Source organism: Anastrepha ludens, chromosome 2 (assembly GCF_028408465.1).
Source record: "Anastrepha ludens isolate Willacy chromosome 2, idAnaLude1.1, whole genome shotgun sequence".
NCBI classification, from domain to species: Eukaryota; Metazoa; Arthropoda; class Insecta; order Diptera; family Tephritidae; genus Anastrepha; species Anastrepha ludens.
Genome location: NC_071498.1, coordinates 170,126,054 through 170,146,090, shown reverse-complemented (window position 1 = coordinate 170,146,090; position 20,037 = coordinate 170,126,054). Strand labels below are relative to the sequence as shown.

The 20,037-nt window shown below is 40.1% G+C and overlaps 2 protein-coding genes across 2 annotated transcripts in view; one reads left to right on the top strand and one right to left on the bottom strand.

Moving 5' to 3' along the window:
- Positions 1-8,867: 8,867 nt before the first annotated feature.
- Positions 8,868-10,020, top strand: LOC128855747 (putative uncharacterized protein DDB_G0289263). Its single transcript, XM_054090907.1, has 2 exons — positions 8,868-9,716; positions 9,805-10,020. The coding sequence occupies exons 1-2, from the start codon at positions 8,868-8,870 to the stop codon at positions 10,018-10,020; spliced, it is 1,065 nt and encodes a 354-aa protein (XP_053946882.1).
- Positions 10,021-14,055: 4,035 nt separating this feature from the next.
- Positions 14,056-20,037, bottom strand: part of LOC128855848 (short-chain dehydrogenase/reductase family 16C member 6) — a 40,500-nt gene continuing 34,518 nt past the window's right edge. Inside the window, exons 5-7 of the mRNA XM_054091055.1 lie at positions 19,316-19,493; positions 14,921-15,046; positions 14,056-14,571 (exon numbers count right to left, since the gene is read on the bottom strand). Of these exons, the coding sequence (XP_053947030.1) occupies positions 14,484-14,571; positions 14,921-15,046; positions 19,316-19,493 (392 nt within the window). The 3' untranslated portion in view covers positions 14,056-14,483. The remainder of the gene's footprint in view (positions 14,572-14,920; positions 15,047-19,315; positions 19,494-20,037) is intronic.

Below are 20,037 nucleotides of genomic sequence, written 5' to 3'. Positions count from 1 at the left end.
AAATGTACCCTGCAGGAAAATTCACTAGTTTCAGGGTCATTAACTTTCCATTTTTCATATACTTACATTCTGTCAAAAGAGTACCGGGAATTGTTCAATAAAACGCAAAATAATTGCTTAGTCATCAAAAATTATTTTTACGCCTTCAAAGTAGGCTCCATTCGAAGCAATGCACGTAGCCAATTAGTCTAATCATCAAAGCACTTTTCAAATGAGTTTGAACAGATTTTCTTCAGCTCCTTCAGCGAATTTTCCTTAATGACCTCTATCGACTCAAAGCGGCGTCCGCGGAGTGGACATTTAAGTTTTGTGAAAAGAAAAAAGTCACAGAAGGCCAAATCCGGTGAATACGATGGTTCTTTGATGATATTTGTCGACTTGTCGAGTTTTTGGACAAAAAAGGGTTGACAATAAGAGCCCTGTGAGACGCTGCATTATCATGGTGCAAGATCCATCAGTGTTCTTTCCACAAATTGGGCCGTTTCCTACGCACATTCTCTCTCAAACGTCGCATAGCTTCAAAATAATATTCTTGACTTACCGCAGAACCATTTGGAACAAATTCCGAGTGCACAACACCATGCAAATCAAAGAAAACGAGTAGCATGACTTTCACTTTTGACCGACTTTGACGTAGTTCTCTGGGTTTCAGCTTATGTGGATAGCGCCATTTAGCCGCCTGTCGACTGGTTTACATGGCAAACTCATATACCCACGTCACGTCACCTGCTATGATGCGCTGATGCGCTGGATAAACGTTGGGTCCGAATTAACTTGCTCAAGCATGTATTCAGCCACCTTCTTCCGATGAATTTTTTGAAAGAAATTCAACTCCTTGTAACGAGTCGAACAGCCAGGCGCCTTAGTGTCTCATGCCAAATTGTTGGTGTAAAATATTGCAAATTGATTCGTGAAATACGCTAAGGTCACGAGCTACCTCCCTCAAACTCAAATGATGGTTTTCCAGCACCACTTCCTTGACTTGGTCAACGTTTTCATTCGTTGAAGACTTTGATGGGCGTCCAGATTAGGGCAAACCTTCTACGCCTTTTCGGCCCTCTGTAAAAGCCTTATACCTCTCGTACAGCGTGTTTTTGATAAAGTACACTCGCCATTTGGTAGCTAGACGACTAAGGTCACTAGCGGCTCCTTTCTTCGACAGCCTGGGGCAGTGCGCCAACCTAAATCCCATCAATCTTCTCCATTATATCAACAGCTCTGGCTGGCTGTAGATATCTGCCTGCTGGAGGTATCATAATGGTATCAAAACGGCGCTTTAGTGCCAGTCTGGTACTTCAACCATTTCACCTACCTACCTACCTACACTCGCCATAGGCTTTCTGCAATATTTTCAATGCCAAAAACAAGCTAATTGACAGATAACATCAAACTCTCTTTCTACCCTCAAGAAGGCGGACGGCGGTTTTACGGAGAGTCTTGAGGAAACGGGGCAGCTTTTGCTGGACACTCACTTTCCGGAATGTATCACCGTCGTTGAGGACAGTGAAGACATGGAGACCATTCGGTTCCTAATACCTACACGTAGAGAACTCTTCCTGAGCCATTAAATCTTTACAGCGAACAAAACTAAATGGGCGATCTTCACCGGTCTTCAACGGTCTTAACATATATTTTCAAGATAAGCCTGGAATTAGACACAGTGCCTAAAAATTGAAGTAAAGCTAGGGTAGCTTTCATTCCAAAAGCTGGCAAAAAAGCCTTTCGACCCATACCCTTAACTTCTTTCCTACTCAAAGCGATGGAAAAAACAAAATGATCAATGCATTAAAGATGCTTATCTTGGGGATTCGTCTCTCCATGTTGAACAATACGCTTACCAGTCAGGCAAGTCGACTGAGACTGCTATCCATAGCCTTACGACTAAGATCGAAAAGACGTTGGCTGGTAAAGAAATCGCACTCTGTACATCGGTTGACATTACGGCGGATTTTGGTAATGTTTTTTTCAGCCCTATTGAGTAAGGGATGGTTTAGAAAGAAATAAAGAGACTGATCATAACAAGGGTTCTCAACAAGCTGAAGAATAGAACAATAATTTTACCAAAGGAAGCTCCCAAGGAGGTATTTAACACTGCTCCTTTGGCTATTGGTCATCGACGAGCTTTTACAAACCCTCAATGATCTCGGATATGAGATTCAGTCCTTTGCTGATGATCTTATGGTTTTTATGGTTAGCGTCAAGAGGAAGGGCTCTCGATAAATCCCAACAAGACATGTGTGGTACACTTCACCCGAAGATGGAAGCTAGGTTGAGGGACCCTAGTGCAGTCTTAAGGTTCCCCAATCAATTTCATCTTGAAGAAGGCAATCTTACACGGCATGTAAGAATACTGGATTCAATCCTGAACTCTCCGTGCTTGACGGTATGTGACAAGATGGAAAGAAAATTAGAATTCTCCAAGAATTTCAAGGTGGTCATCAATGACCGCTCGGCGTGGAGAAACACTGAAATGTCTTTAAAACAGGGCGCACAGATGTGGCTTACTGTAGTAGACGGCAGTGCCGTGGCTGGAATTGTCGGACCACATTTCAAGAAGGCAATTGCAATGGGAAGAACGACTTCCATTTTTCAGGCGGAGGTCCACGCCTTAGAGCTCTGTGCCAGTGAATGTCTTTGTAGAGGCACCTGATGTCAATATCAACATTCTCTCTGACAGCCAAGCAGCTCTAAAATCGCTAGCGATCCCTATCCAATATCCGTAATAACTAAATTCCTTAAAAATTTAAATATTTATCATAGGATCTAAAATAAATAAACATGATATTAAAAAACCTAACCTTTTTGAATGTCTGGCCGAGCTCCTCCTCCTATTTGTGGCGTGCGTCTTGATGTTGTTCCACAAATGGAGGGACCTACAGTTTCATGCCGCCTCCGAATGGCAAATATTTTTTATGAGTAGCTTTTTCATGGCAGAAATACACTGGGAGGTTTGCCATTGCCTGCCGAGGGGCGACCGCTATTAGAAAAATGTTTTTCTTAATTTTGATTTTTCACCGAGATTCGAACCTACATTCTCTCTGAATTCCAAATAGTACTCATGCACCAACCCATTCAGCTAACGGTTCCAGCATAAAAAATGCACCAAGCGACGTGTGCGAAACCAGATCGATCATGTTGCGATACATGGAAGGCACGCTTCTAGTGTTTTAGATGTACTTGCGATCCGAGGACCCAACATTGAATCGGATCATTATCTTGTTGCAGCCAAAATACGCACACGCCTCTAACTACACAAAGAAATATTCGACCTCGGAAAGCTGCAATCGCAACAGACAGCCAAAAGAATCGCCACTCGACACTCACTTCTGATCTCAGCAAGTACTGCCCAAAAATCCGGCACGCACGAGCAATGGAGCAACATTTCTCGTTCTTTACGTACCGCTGCCGAAGAAGAAATCGGGTTTCGGATCGGTTTCCTAAACTTTACAATTCATCCATTCATTCATCTTCGGGCAGCTTTACTGCTAGTGGCCAGCTTTAGCTTCGTTCACAATTCGTTTCCATGCATCTCGGTGCTCAGTTGGAGTACTCCAGTTTCTAATACTCAGGTCCATTATAACTTGCTCAAACCTTGTTAGTCTTGGACGTCCTAGTGCTGTAGGCGCTACGGGGTTGTATGACACGATTGATTTCTGGAAGGGATTATCTCTCATGCACGTAATATGAAGTCTTTGGGACTGGACTACTTTAAAACTTGTTTTGCGTAAAAACAAACCAAAATATTAAATTCTTTGATTATTTTTCTTTTCTTTTTTTAAATAAATAATTTTTTTTTTTCAACGTGAAATAATTTTTTTCACAACGCTTTATTAATTAATGCAGTAAAGAGTTTAAAAGTTCGGTTCGGTTTCGGTTCGGCTTCGGCTGAAATTAGTTGAAGTCCAGTTCGGTTCGATGCGTCCTTAAAAATCGAAATTTGGTCGCTTTCCTGTTGCCGGTTGAGGAGTCCGGGTGGGCATTTAACGGATATTGTTTTTTATGCACAAATGCCATAGACCTGAAAATCCTGATAAAACCAAAAACTCCTTTTATCGAGAAATTTTATTTTATTTTATTTATAAAAAAAATCTGCGGTCCTACTGAATAACCCAGTATATTTCTGTTGCCTACTTTCGACTTACCTTTCGCACATCATTTAGCGCTGTATTGTGTGGGTAGCGATCAGTTGGGATAGATAGAAGGTGTGTGTGTGGTACCTTATGCAGATAACGACCAGGCTGAGGGGCTGTGTTTCCCACTTCATTTGATGCCAATGTATGTATGTATGTAGAATTAAGAATTATGACTTTCACATCATTTTAACGAGCACACACACACGCGCGCTTATACCTTGTTTGTGTATGTGTAAGTGGCTGCTCATAATTATCAGTGCTCCTGGTGACAACATTAAGCAGTCATATTAAGTTGTTATGCAAATGTATGTGTGCAAGTGTGCGTAAATGCTTTCTGTCTCACATATGCATAAGCATGTGTGTGTATTATTTACGTAAGTATGCGTATTTAAAAATGCATTAAGCGTTCAAAATTAAATCATTCCGGAATACGTGCACTAAAAACGCACACCTGCACACAAAGAGGCATACTTTTTACGGTAAACTTGAAAGCTTTTGCTCTTGTTGATGAACGGGTCGGTTAACGAAATTGGTATTGATCGCAGAACTAATAAAAAATTAATAATATTGATGCATTTTTCTATATTTGTTGCAAATTTATATGCGCTCATCATTCCGTAGAAAGTTCTTAAAAATAAATAATAAAATAATAGGAAAAATTAATGGCTACTTCACGCGTATTGAGTCATCATCATCATCATCGTTTGACGCTAGAACTTCATGTGAGCCCTTGCCTGCTGAACAAATTTTCGCCATTCGACCCGATATTGGATTGTTTCCTCATGTCGTCCTCCAGTTCGTCAATTCATCTTGATATTGGTCTACCTTTTGCTTTCGTCGTAAAGGTTTCAGCGTCAATTACTTTTCGTTGAGTTCCCGTTGGATTCATTCTCATGACATGACATAGCCATCTGATTGTTAGGGCTTTGATGAAGTGCACAATATTCTCTCCTTTTATTAGTTAGGTTAGTTCTTGGTTCCATCTTATGCGCCATACACCGTTGCTATCTTTGACTACTCCGAAGGCTTTTCTCAAAATTTTTCTTTCAAATATTTGCGGCTTGACTTTGTCCTTTTCACTTAATGTGCACGACTCTGACCCATAGCTCAAAACAGCGTAATTTTGCGCAGTCTATTAAGCAGCTTTGATTTGATTTGAGAGTTGTGAAAGTGGGATGTATCCTCTATTGGCGGCTTGTATTCTTTAGTCAATTGTAATGCCTATTAAGTTGTCATAACTTAGTTTAAATCCCAAATATGTAAAAGTTTTCACCGCCTCAAATACTATCTGATCTTTTCTGAACAACAACATATATTACGTTCTTTCATCATTAATTTTCAATCTAATTTTACCGGTAGCCTTTTCCCTGTCACACAAGTTATTTGATAGAGCGGTTATGTTTTTTGCTGATAATCGTAATATCGTCCGCATATGCTTATAAAAGGTGGTTAAATTTCAAGGGCCGATGTTGAATGTGCCGTTGGACTTCTTTCTTTGGGGTTATTTAAAAGAAAAGGCGTGCGTCGATAAGCCAGCAACAGTTCAAGAGCTAAAGGATGACATAATTCGGCACATTAACGGCATAGAACCTCAATTATGCCTCAGCGTCGTCGAAAATTTGGACCATCGGATGGAGGTGTGCCGCCGAGGCCGCGGCGGTCATTTGGCCAATAATTTGTTTCATACGTAAATGAGCCATACCAATATTATCATAATAAAGAGATATGAGAATAATTTCCTAAAAAAATTGTATTTTGTTCAAAATCAACAATGACCCTTGAAACTTAACCACCCTTTATTTGTGTTGTTCCGTTTAGTCCTGTTCTTTTTGAACCAGTTACTTCATCTGCTGAGTAGCTCAGTAAAATATAAATTTGGTAGAACGAAAGTGTATCAGCTTGACTAACCTCGGCCTGTATCGTGAACGTCTCAGATAAATTCTTTTGTATCAATACTTTTGATACTCTGTATTTCGTAGTCATCATTTCATCGTTACATCGCTAAAATATTACGAGTATAGTCATTATGTTTATACTATCAAATGTTTTTTTAAAGTCAATGAACCGACCGTATAAGTTGATGTTGGTCCATAGCACTATTCCATTGACTATCTCAGAGAGAAAATTCGTGTTGAATATTGGCTGAAAAACTCACAAGCGCACATCACTGACAGTCTTACTTATAACGGGTGATTTTTTAGATATTATCTTTTTAAACAGTGAATCGTCTTACAAACGAACAACGCTTGCAAATCATTGAATTTTATTATAAAAATGCGTGTTCTGTTAAGAAAGTTTATCGCGCGCTTCTTCCATTTTATGGTCAGTTTAATCGACCCACTGAAGCGGCTATTCGAGTTATTGTGACTAAATTTAGAACCAAATTTACATTATTGGACATCAAACCACCAACACTCTTGGGCTCTTGGAAAGTTGGCCGGAGATCCACTTTGTTATCGAAAAATTGTGTTCAGCGACGAAGCTCATTTTTGGATCAATGGGTTCGTAAATAAGCAGGTTTGTCGATTTTGGAGTGAAGGTCGGCCAGAAGAATTGTAAGAGCTACCAATGTATCCAGAAAAGGTCACAGTTTGGTGCGGTTTATGGGCTGGAGGTATCATTGGACCGTACCATCTTCAAAGATGCTGCGAATCGTAACGTTACTGTGAATGGTGAGCGCTACTGTGAAATGATATCCAACTTTTTTTGCCCAAAATGCAAGAGCTTGACTTGCATGGCATGTGGTTTCAGCAAGACGGTGCCACATGCCCCATAGCACGCCTAACAATGGACTTGTTGAGAGGCAAATTCGGGACCTGCCACCCAGATCGTGCGATATAACGCCTTTAGATTATTTTTTGTGGTGCTATGTTACAGCTCATGTCAATTCAGACAAGCCTCCTTCAATTAACGCATTGGAAGACAACATTAAAGCATTCATATGTGAGATACCGACCGAAACATGTGAAAGAGTATGCCAAAATTGGACTAAGCGACTAAGCGGGTGGATAATTTGAAGCGCAGTCGCGGTCAACATTGCATGAAATAATCTTCAAACATTAAATTATATGGACTGTATCGACTATGGACTATCGATTGCATGCATTTTTCTGAATTTACGTGTGTTTTTTTGAAAAACTTTCCTATAGCTCTTAAAAATTCACCCTTTACTTGTGAATTATATATAGTAAACCCCGACAGATACTTTGAACCCATGTACAAAGAAATCTTAATTAAGGCAAAGTTTAACTGAGATGTTCTCTTATTTGTCAGATTGGCTCCAGTTTTTCGAGACGACGGTATTTGAAAATTGTCCTTTGTGGACACTTCTAAAAATAACCTTACATTATAAATTTTGATATGGAAAACTATTTAAATTTTAGTGTAAAGGGTGAACATATTGGAGGTACTTTTTCCAATAGCGTTTTTTTACAGTTCACGCCTTACTACTGTCAAACTGAATACATAATTGGCATTTCATCATGGAAAGACTTATACCTCAACAACGTTTACAAATCGCAATTGGAAAGCGCCATGATAAATGACTTTTTGATGCCGGAAATCGCAGTTCTTGATCTCCACAATACGCCCTGGTTCCAACAATCCAACAAGACGGCGCTACTTGCCATACAGCCCGTGAAACAATGAATTTACTGCGTCGTCGTTTCGGTGAGCAATCGATTTTTCGTCTCGGACCAGTGGGTTGGCCAGCAAAATCGTGTGATATCGCACCTTTCGACTTTTATTTGCGGGGGCATATAAAGTCTAAATGCTTTTCGGATAAACCAGATTCTATTGAGGCATTGGATGCCAACACTACTAAAGTTATTCACGAGACACCGACCGAACTCGTCCAGCGAAAAATTGCTGTTTAGGGATGGCCGCGCTACGGCGGAGTTACGGCCAGCATTTGGAACAAATTATCTTTAAAAAATACTGTAAATGTCATCAGTGGTTCTACATAAAAATAATAAAGATTGACCTATCAATTTGAATTTTCGTTGTTTTATTTCAATTTAAAAGCCGATACACCTAAATCGAATACTTTTTATTTGAACAATCATGTGATCTTCTTTCTTTGACAACGGTGGATCCTCGATTTAACCTCATTCTTCACCCCACCCAGTCCATTAGCTTCTCTATCCACCCTGGAAAAGGCGGAACTAAAAGTGTTGCATGTATTTGTGCGAAACCACTGATAAAACAGTGCCCTAGTCTTGCTGAGTTTTAAACAGTTTATGGTAGTTCACAAAATCGATTTTTTTTATTTTTTTTTTTTTTTTTTCAAATACCAAAATAATTGGCCAAGTATGCAAATATGAAAAACAGTGTAGGTGTTGTAAGAAACTAATCACACTCTTATCTTCACCAGGCTTCTCCAAGCGCCAACGCACAACAAAAAAGTGTAAGTAGCAGGAATAGCAGCAAATGAAGTGATTGTTTTGAATTATGTCACAAATTATTTTCTAAGCATCATCACATGACTTCAAGCATACCTACCCTGCTTTTGATAAAGTGCAGAGTGCCAAACAAATTAGGAATCGAGGAAGATAGCAAACCGCTGATGCCTACCGAAATTGCTGAATAAGCGAAATTTAGTGATTTTTCGGCCTTCGAAAAGTAAACACGCAAATTTCGGCTTTTATGAACAACAGAGAGCTATTTTAACAAATTTTGAAAAAAAAATCTAAGAAAAAAAAAACAATAACAACATCAAACTATAGTAAACACGCAATGCTTTTCCATAATTGCCACTTTAATGCAGTTTTGGCAGTCATCGCCGCCACCTTTGTCCTAACGGCACGTGGCATATTCTATCGGGAATGCATTGGCGCCGAAAAGAGTCAGAAATTCGTTGGTAGTCAGGACAATTGTGCCAAGTACATCTACTGCGATGGCAATAATTCGTTCGAAGGTGAGTGTCTTGATGATAACTTTTTCAATGTGAATGAGGGTAAATGCGCTGAACGTACAGCGGTTGTGTGTAAGATTGGTGAGCAGGCGAATATGGAAGGAAGTCAAAGCAGCCAAAGCACTCAGAGCAGTCAAGGGAATCAAGGGAGTGAAAACAGTCAAGGCAGTGCAGCCAGTGCGAGCCTATGGGATGGCGGACGTGTGAACGGCGTTAACATGGGCAATTTCTTCAACACCAACATCAGCACCAACACCAATTCCATTTCAAATAGCAACAACAATAATATTAATAATAAAAATATGAATAGCTACATCAACTGGAATGCTCTTGTCGGCCATTCAAGCATTCAGCAGCAACAGGCAAAACAGCAACAATTGCAATCGGCATGGCTTGCGGGTGGCATTATTGATAGTGCGCCGGTAATAGGCTTAGCGCAAAATGCCATTGATATGGGCAACACTGGCGCCAACATAAACGAGGCTGACCAGTCGCCGCAGTGCCCAATCAGCTACGGCTTACAAAACGTTATCTACTTGGCCAACGCCAGGTCTTGTGCAACCTACTTTACCTGCTATAATGGCATTGCCATACCGATGATATGCCCGCGCCACACCTATTTTAATGAGGCGACGTCACGTTGCGATCACCAGGACAACGTCTACTGTCCGGTGAGTGGTTGTGCCTTTTTCGTGTGCCTTCACGTGGCGCGCAATTTTGCAAATAAATAAATTGGCTTCTTTCGTTTTTGGTTTTTAGCTACATCGTCCGGTGCGCCTGATTTGCAATCGCGGCGTCTATGATTATATGCCACATCCGCGCAATTGTGGCTACTACTATTTCTGCTCAAATGGCTACTTGATGATCTTCCAATGCCCATTCCAGTATACGTGGCATTACGAGCGTCGTACCTGTGTGCATCGTTCGCAGGCGAAATGTTTTTCCGGCGCAATTGCGGAGGCGATGCTCGGTTAGAAAAATTGTTGATTAAAAATGAAGAGTTATCAGCTGCCTGGCATAGAACACTTTGTTGTTTGGAAAGGCCTATAAGAAAGATTGTAATATCCATGCACACACACACGCATACTTACAAATTAAAAATTTACATAAGGCATGTAAAAGTAAAGAATTGTTATCAGTATTGTTTTTATTCGTTGACTTACAAGCGCGTCTTTTTCAATTGGCAGCAACTCATATCTAAATTACTTGTTCTCACAGCTGGTCTGATAATTATCGAGCAACTAAAAGTGTACGCGCTTGAATACTACAGCTTTCAGATTAGAGACTCTTATTAAAATTTCCCGTTGCAGTTGTATTCCTAGCGCTAGATTCAGTGAAATATTCAAGCTAAAGGGTGACCATTTTATAGGTACCGCATTTTAAAAAGAAATAAAACAACGAAAATTAAAATTGATTAGGCAATTTTTATTATTTTCGTGTAGAACCATTGATGACATTTACAATATTTTTGACGTGATAACGTGTTATAATTCGATGTAGCCGGCTGCACGCACCAAAAAATGCGTCGTTACCTTGCTTGAACTGCATGTTATGCTATGTTATGTTATGTTATGTTATGTTATGTTATGTTATGTTATGTTATGTTATGTTATGTTATGTTATGTTATGTTATGTTATGTTATGTTATGTTATGTTATGTTATGTTATGTTATGTTATGTTATGTTATGTTATGTTTTGTTATGTTATGTTATGTTTTGTTATGTTATGTTTTGTTATGTTATGTTATGTTATGTTATGTTATGTTTTGTTATGTTATGTTATGTTATGTTATGTTATGTTATGTTATGTTATGTTATGTTATGTTATGTTATGTTATGTTATGTTATGTTATGTTATGTTATGTTATGTTATGTTATGTTATGTTATGTTATGTTATGTTATGTTATGTTATGTTATGTTATGTTATGTTATGTTATGTTATGTGTATAAATAGTGATATATACATATACTTTGGTGCAATTTTCATAGTCTAATATACGTAGATATGTCCTATGCCAATACATATAAACATACAATTTCGCGCAATTTTCAAATAAAAAGAACAAATCTATATGTAAAGATGCATACAAATCATATGGACATATCAAATGTACGAATATATTCTCTACGATATGATATGATAAGAAAAGTAGGAAATGAAAGGGAGTGTTTCGAGTGTAAAGTGTCTTGAAAAAGGCAAATCGATGATGGTGCCTCTTAGTGTTGTTGACTTATTAACGTCTGATGCACAATCGGAATTGAACATATCTTTCATGAATTTGATAAATGTTTCGTCATTTTTCACGTTTGTGTAAATGTAATATAGCTTGACCTATTCCATTGCGATTCCATTTACCTCCTCCTCTATATCCATACGGAATATCTATGAAACAAATAAAATTAAAATTTTCTTTTGAAAAATGCAACCATTCCATCAGTATTTTCTTATGACGTTGTCACGGTGAACTATCTTCAGTAAACCGACTTTACAGACAACCTCTTTTTTTTAATAATAATTCTTTCCAAAGGTTGCCAACTGCTTCATAATTCTGCCATCCGTAAACACCGATTTTGAATGGCTCGCTGAAGGACTTCAGTCGGTATCTTGTGAATAACTTTAGTAGTGTTGGCATCCAATGCCTCAATCGAAGCTGGTATATCTCTTAAGTATTTAGACTCTACATACCACCACAAATAAAATTCCAAAAGTGTGATATCACACGATTTTGCTGGTCCGAGATGAGAAATAAATTGCTCAACGAAACGACGACGCAGTAAATCCATTTCATGGGCTGTGTGGCAAGTAGCGCCAACTTGTTGGATTGTTGGAACCAGACGTTGTGGCTTCAGAAAGTCGTTTATCCGTATATCGTGGCGCGATATCGTTCGCCATTCACTGTTAAATTGGCGCCGACCTCGACTTTAAAATAATATGGGCCGATGATTCTTCCAGCTCATAGGCTGCACTATACGCTTGTTTTCAATGGATGTAATGGCTGGTCTTGAATGGCTTCGGGTTGCTCTTTAGCCCAAACATGGCAATTTTGCTGATCGACGTAGACATTAACCCAAAAATGCGCCTCATTGCCGAACAGTTGAGGCGAACGAATAGTTGAGCTGAGCGCGCGATGAACACTTTTCACAGAGCGTCGATTTCTGTTATACAATTTTACGATTTGTAAACGTTGTTGAGACGTAAGTCTTTCCACGATAAAATGTCAATAAATACTGAAACAAATATGTATTCAGTTTGACAGTAGCCAGGCGTCATCTATCAAAAAATCCTTATTAGAATAAGTACCTCCAATCTCATCACCCTTTGCACTAAGATTTAAAAAGTTTTCCATATCAAAATTTATTATGTAGGGCTATTTCTAGAAGTGTTGAACCACAAAGCACTATTTTCAAATACTGTCGTCTCGAAAAACTGGAGCCAATCTCACAAATCAGAGAACGTCTAAGTTAAACTTTGCCTTAATTAAGATTTCTTTGTACATGGGCTCAAAGTATCTATATATCTGGGTATATAAATATAAACTTATTCATTTCAATTTATATGAGGATTTATATGCTAGACAAGTACAGCACTCAGACAACATTAAGTCCATTGAACTGCACTCGGGTTCCCTTTTGAATTTTCTTTAAATCTACCCGACCTCCCAAGAAATCTGAGTAGATCTTGTGGTGCGAAGAAGCCAAGGTGGCCGCTTCTTAACACATCAGTGCTAAAGACGACCTCAAGCCTAATTCGGGCGAAGGACGAGCAGATGCACAGAAAGTGGTCCGCCGTCTCATCCTTAGCTCCACATGCAGAGCAGAGTGCACTGTCTGAGGTGCCCACCTTTTCCTTCCATAGAAAGTGGTCCGTCATCAGTTCAACTAGCTACCTACAGTCCCCTATGCTTAATGACAGGGGGATCGGAGACAGTCGGTCAGACATGACAGGTAACATCAGTTTTATCCATCTGCAGCCTCTCTCAGCCTGCCAAACTTTCTCCTGGGTATACTACATACAGTAATTTGGGAGCCTGAAAGACATTCGGAAATGAAATTTCGGATAAAAGACAGTCGGTACTACTCCTTTCGCTTTGGATCCATCTGCAAAGAATGTATGAATGACATTTGGCCCTTTTTGCCGTCCATTTTGCTCTATTACAAAACCAAGTCTCTTACCAAAGTTTATTTGTGAAATAGCGTAGTCGGTCCTTTCGTTTGAATCCAAAGTGTTGCAGTGATCAAACAGCCTCTGTGAGAATTGTCCTGGCATCTTCAGTCTTAGAGCAGATCTTTAGCTGAGGTTCTTACTACTAATTTTATTGGATGCCAGTTGCGAAGCGGCCGCCGTAGCCGAATGGGTTGGTGCGTGATTACCATTCGGAATTCACAGAGAGAACGATGGTTCGAATCTCGGTGAAACACCAAAATTAAGAAAAGCGGTCGCCCCTCGGCAGGCAATGGCAAACCTTCGAGCGTATTTCTGCCATGAAAAAGCTCCTCATAAAAAATATTTGCTGTTCGGAGTGGGCTTGAAACTGTAGGTCCCTCCATTTGTGGAACAACATCAAGACGCACATCACAAATATGAGGCGGAGCCCTGTCAATTTAGAGGCAGTTTATAATTCGAAAATACGTACTTAATTTTATGTGAATATTTTATTCTGTATAGGATCGTCCTAAAGATGATAGGTTAAGAGTTTTGACCTTCAGCTATGGTAAAAAATGAAATTTAAGGAATAACTTCGGCTGCCACGCCACCGGAGACTCGGCAGCAGAGTTCTGTCCGCTCATTTCACACTCGCCCAATTAGTCGTTGCTCAGTTTTTCATATATCACCAACACATTCTCAGTTTTTTCATAAAAACGACCGCTGTCATGCCCCGCTTAGGTCAGCCAATCAACTGATTCTTTCAAATTCGGTGAGAGCCGGTTAACGGTCCACACCTGAATTTTTTTCACCATAGGACCTACCATTTCTAGCACAACAACCAATTGAAACGCCAAGTTGGTGGTAGATTTATTGTGTGTATAAACAAACGTATGTATGTATGTATTTATTTAGTTTATTATGACTAAAATTGTACTCGTACGCTAGAATATTATTTTATACACTTTCCATATAAGAGAGTAGTGATTTTCGCAAAACATAAAAGAATCGAAATAAGAATGCAATCAAGTAAAAAACAATTAAACTTTTCAATACGAAATGTAATAATAAAAAAATAATTATGATGCTCCACACGAATGTGAAATAGAAACATAAATGCACAAATGTGAGAAGCAACGCCGCCAGTATTGCAATAATGTGTAGTCTGAGAGTGAGAGTCTGAAGCAGCAGCAGGGCACACTCGTCACACTACCAACTGCATTGTTTCCAACTTACATACCACAAAAACAAAATCGCGGATGGGAGGTATGCTGGATCGCTGGACCGTTACGTTTATTTCCAGTAAAATAGATGAGAGCTGCGCACGTCGAAATGGTAGAGACGCAGCAACATATAATCCTGCCACTTAGTGGGCAACAATCTGCAATAAAATAAAAGTAAGAAGAGAAGTAAATGAATGAAAAATGCAGTAAAGTGAATTAAAATAGAATAAAAGCGAAAATTGCAAAGGCAACGCGATTCGCAATTGCAACATAATTAAATAATAACTGTAAAGTGGCGCGCATTCTTTCCAACGTTTGCGATTTTTTTATGATTTTTTTTTTTTACTTTTCTTTTTTTACTCTTCCTTTTATTTTTATATTCTGTACAACTTTCTTAATTGAATTTAATTATTTGCACCGTTGGCAGCCAAGGCCGACCGCTCACTTGCTCCCGCACTCACTCTCGCTCGTGTGCACACACGCGCTAACACACAAAAATGTACTCACCTGAGCAGCCATACGGTGAGAGCGAATATTTTCGGCACGTATACCATGCGCTCGTTATACAGGACGCTGCGAACGATCTTCTCTGCGACGTAGGGTGTCGGCAAGCCCGGATAACTGGCCATTATGCTGGTTTAAGTGAGCAGCAGCACGCGGAGTTGATTGTACATGATTTGAGGTTAATCCAATTATGCGTACGCGTTGGTATTACAGATGGTGATTGTCATAAAATAATTAACGAATCAATATATGTTTACATGCACATGTGTGTGTGTGTGTGTATATGTGTGTTTCAAGGTAGCTATGCAGGCACTATTAACTTGCATATGTGTGTATGTATGTGAGGAAAAGCCACGGTAGCTGTGCCAGAAAGGTGCATTGCGCCAAGGATATGCGTCAAAGTAGTATATGCATACCCAATGGGTACCCGTGTTAGAAATGAAAACACAATTTTTTTTTCAAAAAACAAATTTTTATTTTTCAACATAGTCCCCTTTTAGAAATATACACATCTACCAGCGCTTCGGCCAATTTTTTAACCTCTCTAAAAAATAGGATTTGTCGAACGCTTTCTAAAATACGCCTCCATCTCGGCGATGACTTCCTCGTTTGAACTAAATTTTTTTCTCGCGAGCCATCTCTTCAAGTTAGAGAACAAGAAAAGTCGAAGGAAGACAAACCGGGCAATTCATAACGCAATTCACGCAGTTTGGCTGGTGCGTTATGGTGGTGAAACAGCACCTTCTTTTTCGTCAAAAGCGGCCGCGTCTCCTTCAGTTTTTTGCGAAAGCGGTCCAATAACCCAACTGTAGTATTGTAAATAGTAAAGTAATCGTTCTTCCTTTTTCTAAAAAATCCATGAGGATGACGCCGTTCGCATCGCAAACAATCGTCGTAATGAACTTTCTGGCCGTTGAGACTATCTTCGCCTACTTTGGAGCAGATTCACCGGCAGAAATCCATTGTTTTGATTGTTGCTTAGCTTCTGGTGTGTAATGATGACTGTGATCAAAGATGATAATTCGACGCAAAAATTTCTTCGGATTTCGCTTAAATTGCTCCAAACACTCCTTCGAAGTTAGCAGCCGCATATCCGCTTATTGTCCACCGTGAGCAATTGCGACACCCAACGGGCCGACAATTTTTTCATTGCCACCTTATCATGGAAAATATTAGTTACCGTTCCGGTCGGTACATCTATGGCCTCTGTTACTTCGCGCATTTTCGTTTAACTGTGGTCATTGATGGCGAGGCGTCCGCATAGACAGCGTCCAACTTTGCTTTTATCTCCTCGCATTTTTCCCCATCGAAAAGCAAACACAAATTACCGAACGATACTGTTCTTTTTCCATCTTAGCGAAAATCACGAAACACCTCTTACTCGAATAGCTGCCAAATCTGAACCATCCCGCCCAGTATCGACGGAAGCTGTATTAGTCCTCGCGGTATGCTACCGGCTAAGCTGGCTGCTCTCGAATTCGCTGAAATAAAAAAAACACGGAGCAGATGCAGAACAGCTGACCAACCGAAAGTATGAACAGGAGCGAATCATCCATACGTGGCAGGAGGAATGGAAGAACTCTATGAGCAGGCTATGGTCGTACCAATCGGTTCCGAATATATTCAAATAAAACGAAAACATGGACAGACAGATTTCTACTTCACCCAAGTACTTAGTGGACATGGATGCTTTAAATCTTATCTGCATAGATTTAAGTAAGAGAACAATCCGTATTGCACTTTTTGTGGCAACTTAGTTGAAGATGCAGTGTATGTTTTCTTTGTGCATGTTCTTTGTTTTGAGTTCGAAAGGGAAGAATTGAGTATTAGGGTTTTTTGTTTGTTGGATGGGTCCCTGGGGAAGTACCATGAAGTGGACCAATTCGTCAGGATCCACCATATTTGTAGCCAACTTCCTGCTGTAGGCACGGCTTCTTATGTCTCCATCTGTGCCGCGTTTGTGTCTATTGACCACAATTGGTTTCTGCGTCCTCTCTTCTTAACATATGGAGGTTTTATGTCATCTAAAGTCTCCATTGCTCCGCTTTTTGAAGCAAAAGGAACATCGGAAGTATGCGATATCAAATTTGTTAGTACCGACTTGTCCCCGGCTTGATATCTGGGTTCTACAGTTAGTGCCTTCTCACTCACGAGTTCCTGCTCTTCAGCCGCCCACTTCGCATATCGGAAATACTGCATTATTTTCGCTGAATATGTCTTAAGAGCATTCCAGTTATTGATTGATTGATTGCACCTGCAACGAATGGCCACCAGTGTTTGTCGCTCGTCTCGAAAACGGTTAAGATGATATATAACCTTGGAGCAGTGCGCGTTGTCTGTCAGCTTAAAACGGTGGAGATAAGACCGAAAGCATCCTGATCCGCTGATAAACTGCGTTAGATAAAAATCTACGTCGCCGTGTTTCCTGCACACCCACAGTGCAATGTCAGGTATAAGCCTATGCGTTAAACGCCCGTTGACTGATAGATCCCATCTAAGTTGCTATTCTTCTATGGATTGAAGCCGTTCTGTAGCTTTTTTGTCCTTTAATGTCCACCTGTCATAGAGATGACGCCTTTCCCGTGCAAGTATATCCAGGTAGGTATTAGTGTTGGGAAGCCAATAATGGTTAATAACCTAGAAGATATTGTGCTTGACTCAGAACAACAGTAGTCCGCTGCCAGTAATATGGCAAAAATAGTAATTACCAAACTGATTTAGAGCAAACATAATGAGTCCAGCCCAAAGGAAACGGTAAATAATGGTAGCTACCAAGCTCTCCGTACTCTTATACGGGGCTGAACTTTGGGCAAATGCGCTAAAGGTAAATCACCAATGCAAGCTCTTAGCAGCGACACAACTAGCGGCAGCCTTGAGAGTTGTGTTCGCCTACCGCACACTATCTGGGCCAGCTGTTCAAGTAATAAGCGGTTCAATACCGGTAGACTTATTAGCTTTTGAGAGGATAGAGCTATGGGAATTAAAGCAAGAGGAAACGGAAGAAAGGGTTAGCAAACCTGCAGCACGCGAATTAATGGATGAAACGCTAAGGCTATGGCAAGACCGCTGGTTTAACGAAACACGCGGCAGATGGACGGCTACGCCAATAACAGACGTCGCCACATGGTACAACAGCAACTTCGATGAAGTCAACTTTTATACAACCCAAATGTTTTCGGGGCACGGCTATTTCCAGGAATACCTATTGAAAATAAGAAAAAGCGGAAACCCCACATGCATGCATAGTAGGGCAGGTCGATTTAAAAATCGATCATTGCTCTGTGAAAATCATATTCTAGGGATCAAAATAAGAAACTTTGCCGAAGAAACCATACCTCTAAAACGAATTCTGATGTCCCCCAATTTGGGTCGAACGAAAAATCCCACTTTGACCCATTTAGAGTGCTCCAATCGAGTCCAAATGTATGACCGACCCCCACTAACTTTGGACGGCCGATCCACCCATGCCAGTGGCACACCCCATGGAACTCCCCTGGGGGGTTCCCCATACAATAATTTCAAAATATCACCATTTTTGGCCTTCACATGAGAAAAGAAACTAAAAAGTTCGACCCAAATTGGGGAACATCAGAATTCGTTTTAGAGGTATGGTTCCTTCGGCAAAGTTTCTTATTTTGCCCCGGCCTAATGTATAGGGATGCCGCCGAAGATGACGCTGAACACACATTCTGCCAATGCATGCGTTGGGAACAAGAACGCCGAACTCTGAAGAATCCCACTTAACCACTGAAAATGTAATCGACAAGATGCCAAGTAGCGAGGAAGCGTGGGTAATCATCAGTAGTTTCGCGAAAAGAATCCTCCGTATGAAAAAGCGAGACCTGGACGCAGGCACATAGGCATAGACTTTTGCACTGGGGAGATGGAACGCTACTCTGAAGTAATGCGAAAGCGGTTCCAGAGTGAGCAACGGTTCTAAACTAGGGGGAGTTTTTTGGTGGGTCGAGTCGAAAGACAAGTCTCACACTTTCGACTTTCAATACTTTTGCCACCTCTATAAAAAAAAAAAAAAAAAAAAAAAATTAAAAAAAAATAAAAAACGTGTCCATATGCGCATAAGTATCAGGAAAGCCACGAAATATATTCTTGAGCATTTGCATAACTCTGTGTGCCAGCTCTTTTGCTTATTAAATTCTATTACAAGACCGCTGGTTCGCGGCTTACACGCACATCCGCATACTCACATATTTTGCCTGCCATTTTTGCCGCACAGCATTAATTGCTATTCCTCATGCTACACACACACATAAACATACATACATGCATGTATTTGTATTAGTATTATGCAAGATCCAATAGCCACAGCCATGTGTTGCAAATCCCCCTCGGGTTGGTATGTCCGTAATCTTGTATGTAATTCTACATAGTTGTACTCACCCCGCATCGCTGAGCAGCGGCAAATCGCCACTTGTCTTCATTAGGTAGGCATTTGCCACGGTGGTGCGTATGTAATCACAATCGGAGAGACGTAGCTCGCCGCGCAACGCCTCCATGAAGCCCATAATTCCATATTTGGTTGCAGTGTAAATGCCAGCACCAGGCAACGGTACCAAACCTGCAATAATTAAATTTCGATTTGATTAAAAGAATTCGATGAGCAATGCGTATAGATATGTGGCATAATTATATTGAAGGTAAGCAGATTGCGTAAGATATGCTGGGCAAAGTGAAAAGCAATACCGGAAAAAAGTCTTAGAAAATAGTATATGAGGCTATCACTGCATATTCACATGTTTGGAGAATAATGACTTACGTTGAAATATTTACGTAACTGTAATATTTCTTAGCAAACGAAAAGTTGGTCGCAATAACTAATTGAGTGGAGTTGATTGGAAGACGCTTTAACAGGATTTTTTGTATTACTTAAGCTCCTTCTGCAATTGACTCTTCACATACGAAGTGTGGCTCCTATCTAACGAGACGGATGCTGTGAAATAATCTGTTTAGCTTTTCACTGCGTATATAGGGTGGGCCATGTAAAATTTGCTTTTTGAATCGGCTATAAAAAAAAACTAATCAATATTTTTTCAAACTTTTTTTTTTATTTTGAAGACTGAACTTTGCCATTTATGAATGAAAAATAATATCGTTCAAATGAC

Coding starts and splice junctions, on each gene's coding strand:
- LOC128855747 (XM_054090907.1), top strand. CDS start 8,868: ATGCTTTTCCATAATTGCCACTTTAATGCAGTTTTGGCAGTCATCGCC. Junction 9,717..9,804: donor AGGACAACGTCTACTGTCCG/GTGAGTGGTTGT, acceptor TTTGGTTTTTAG/CTACATCGTCCGGTGCGCCT.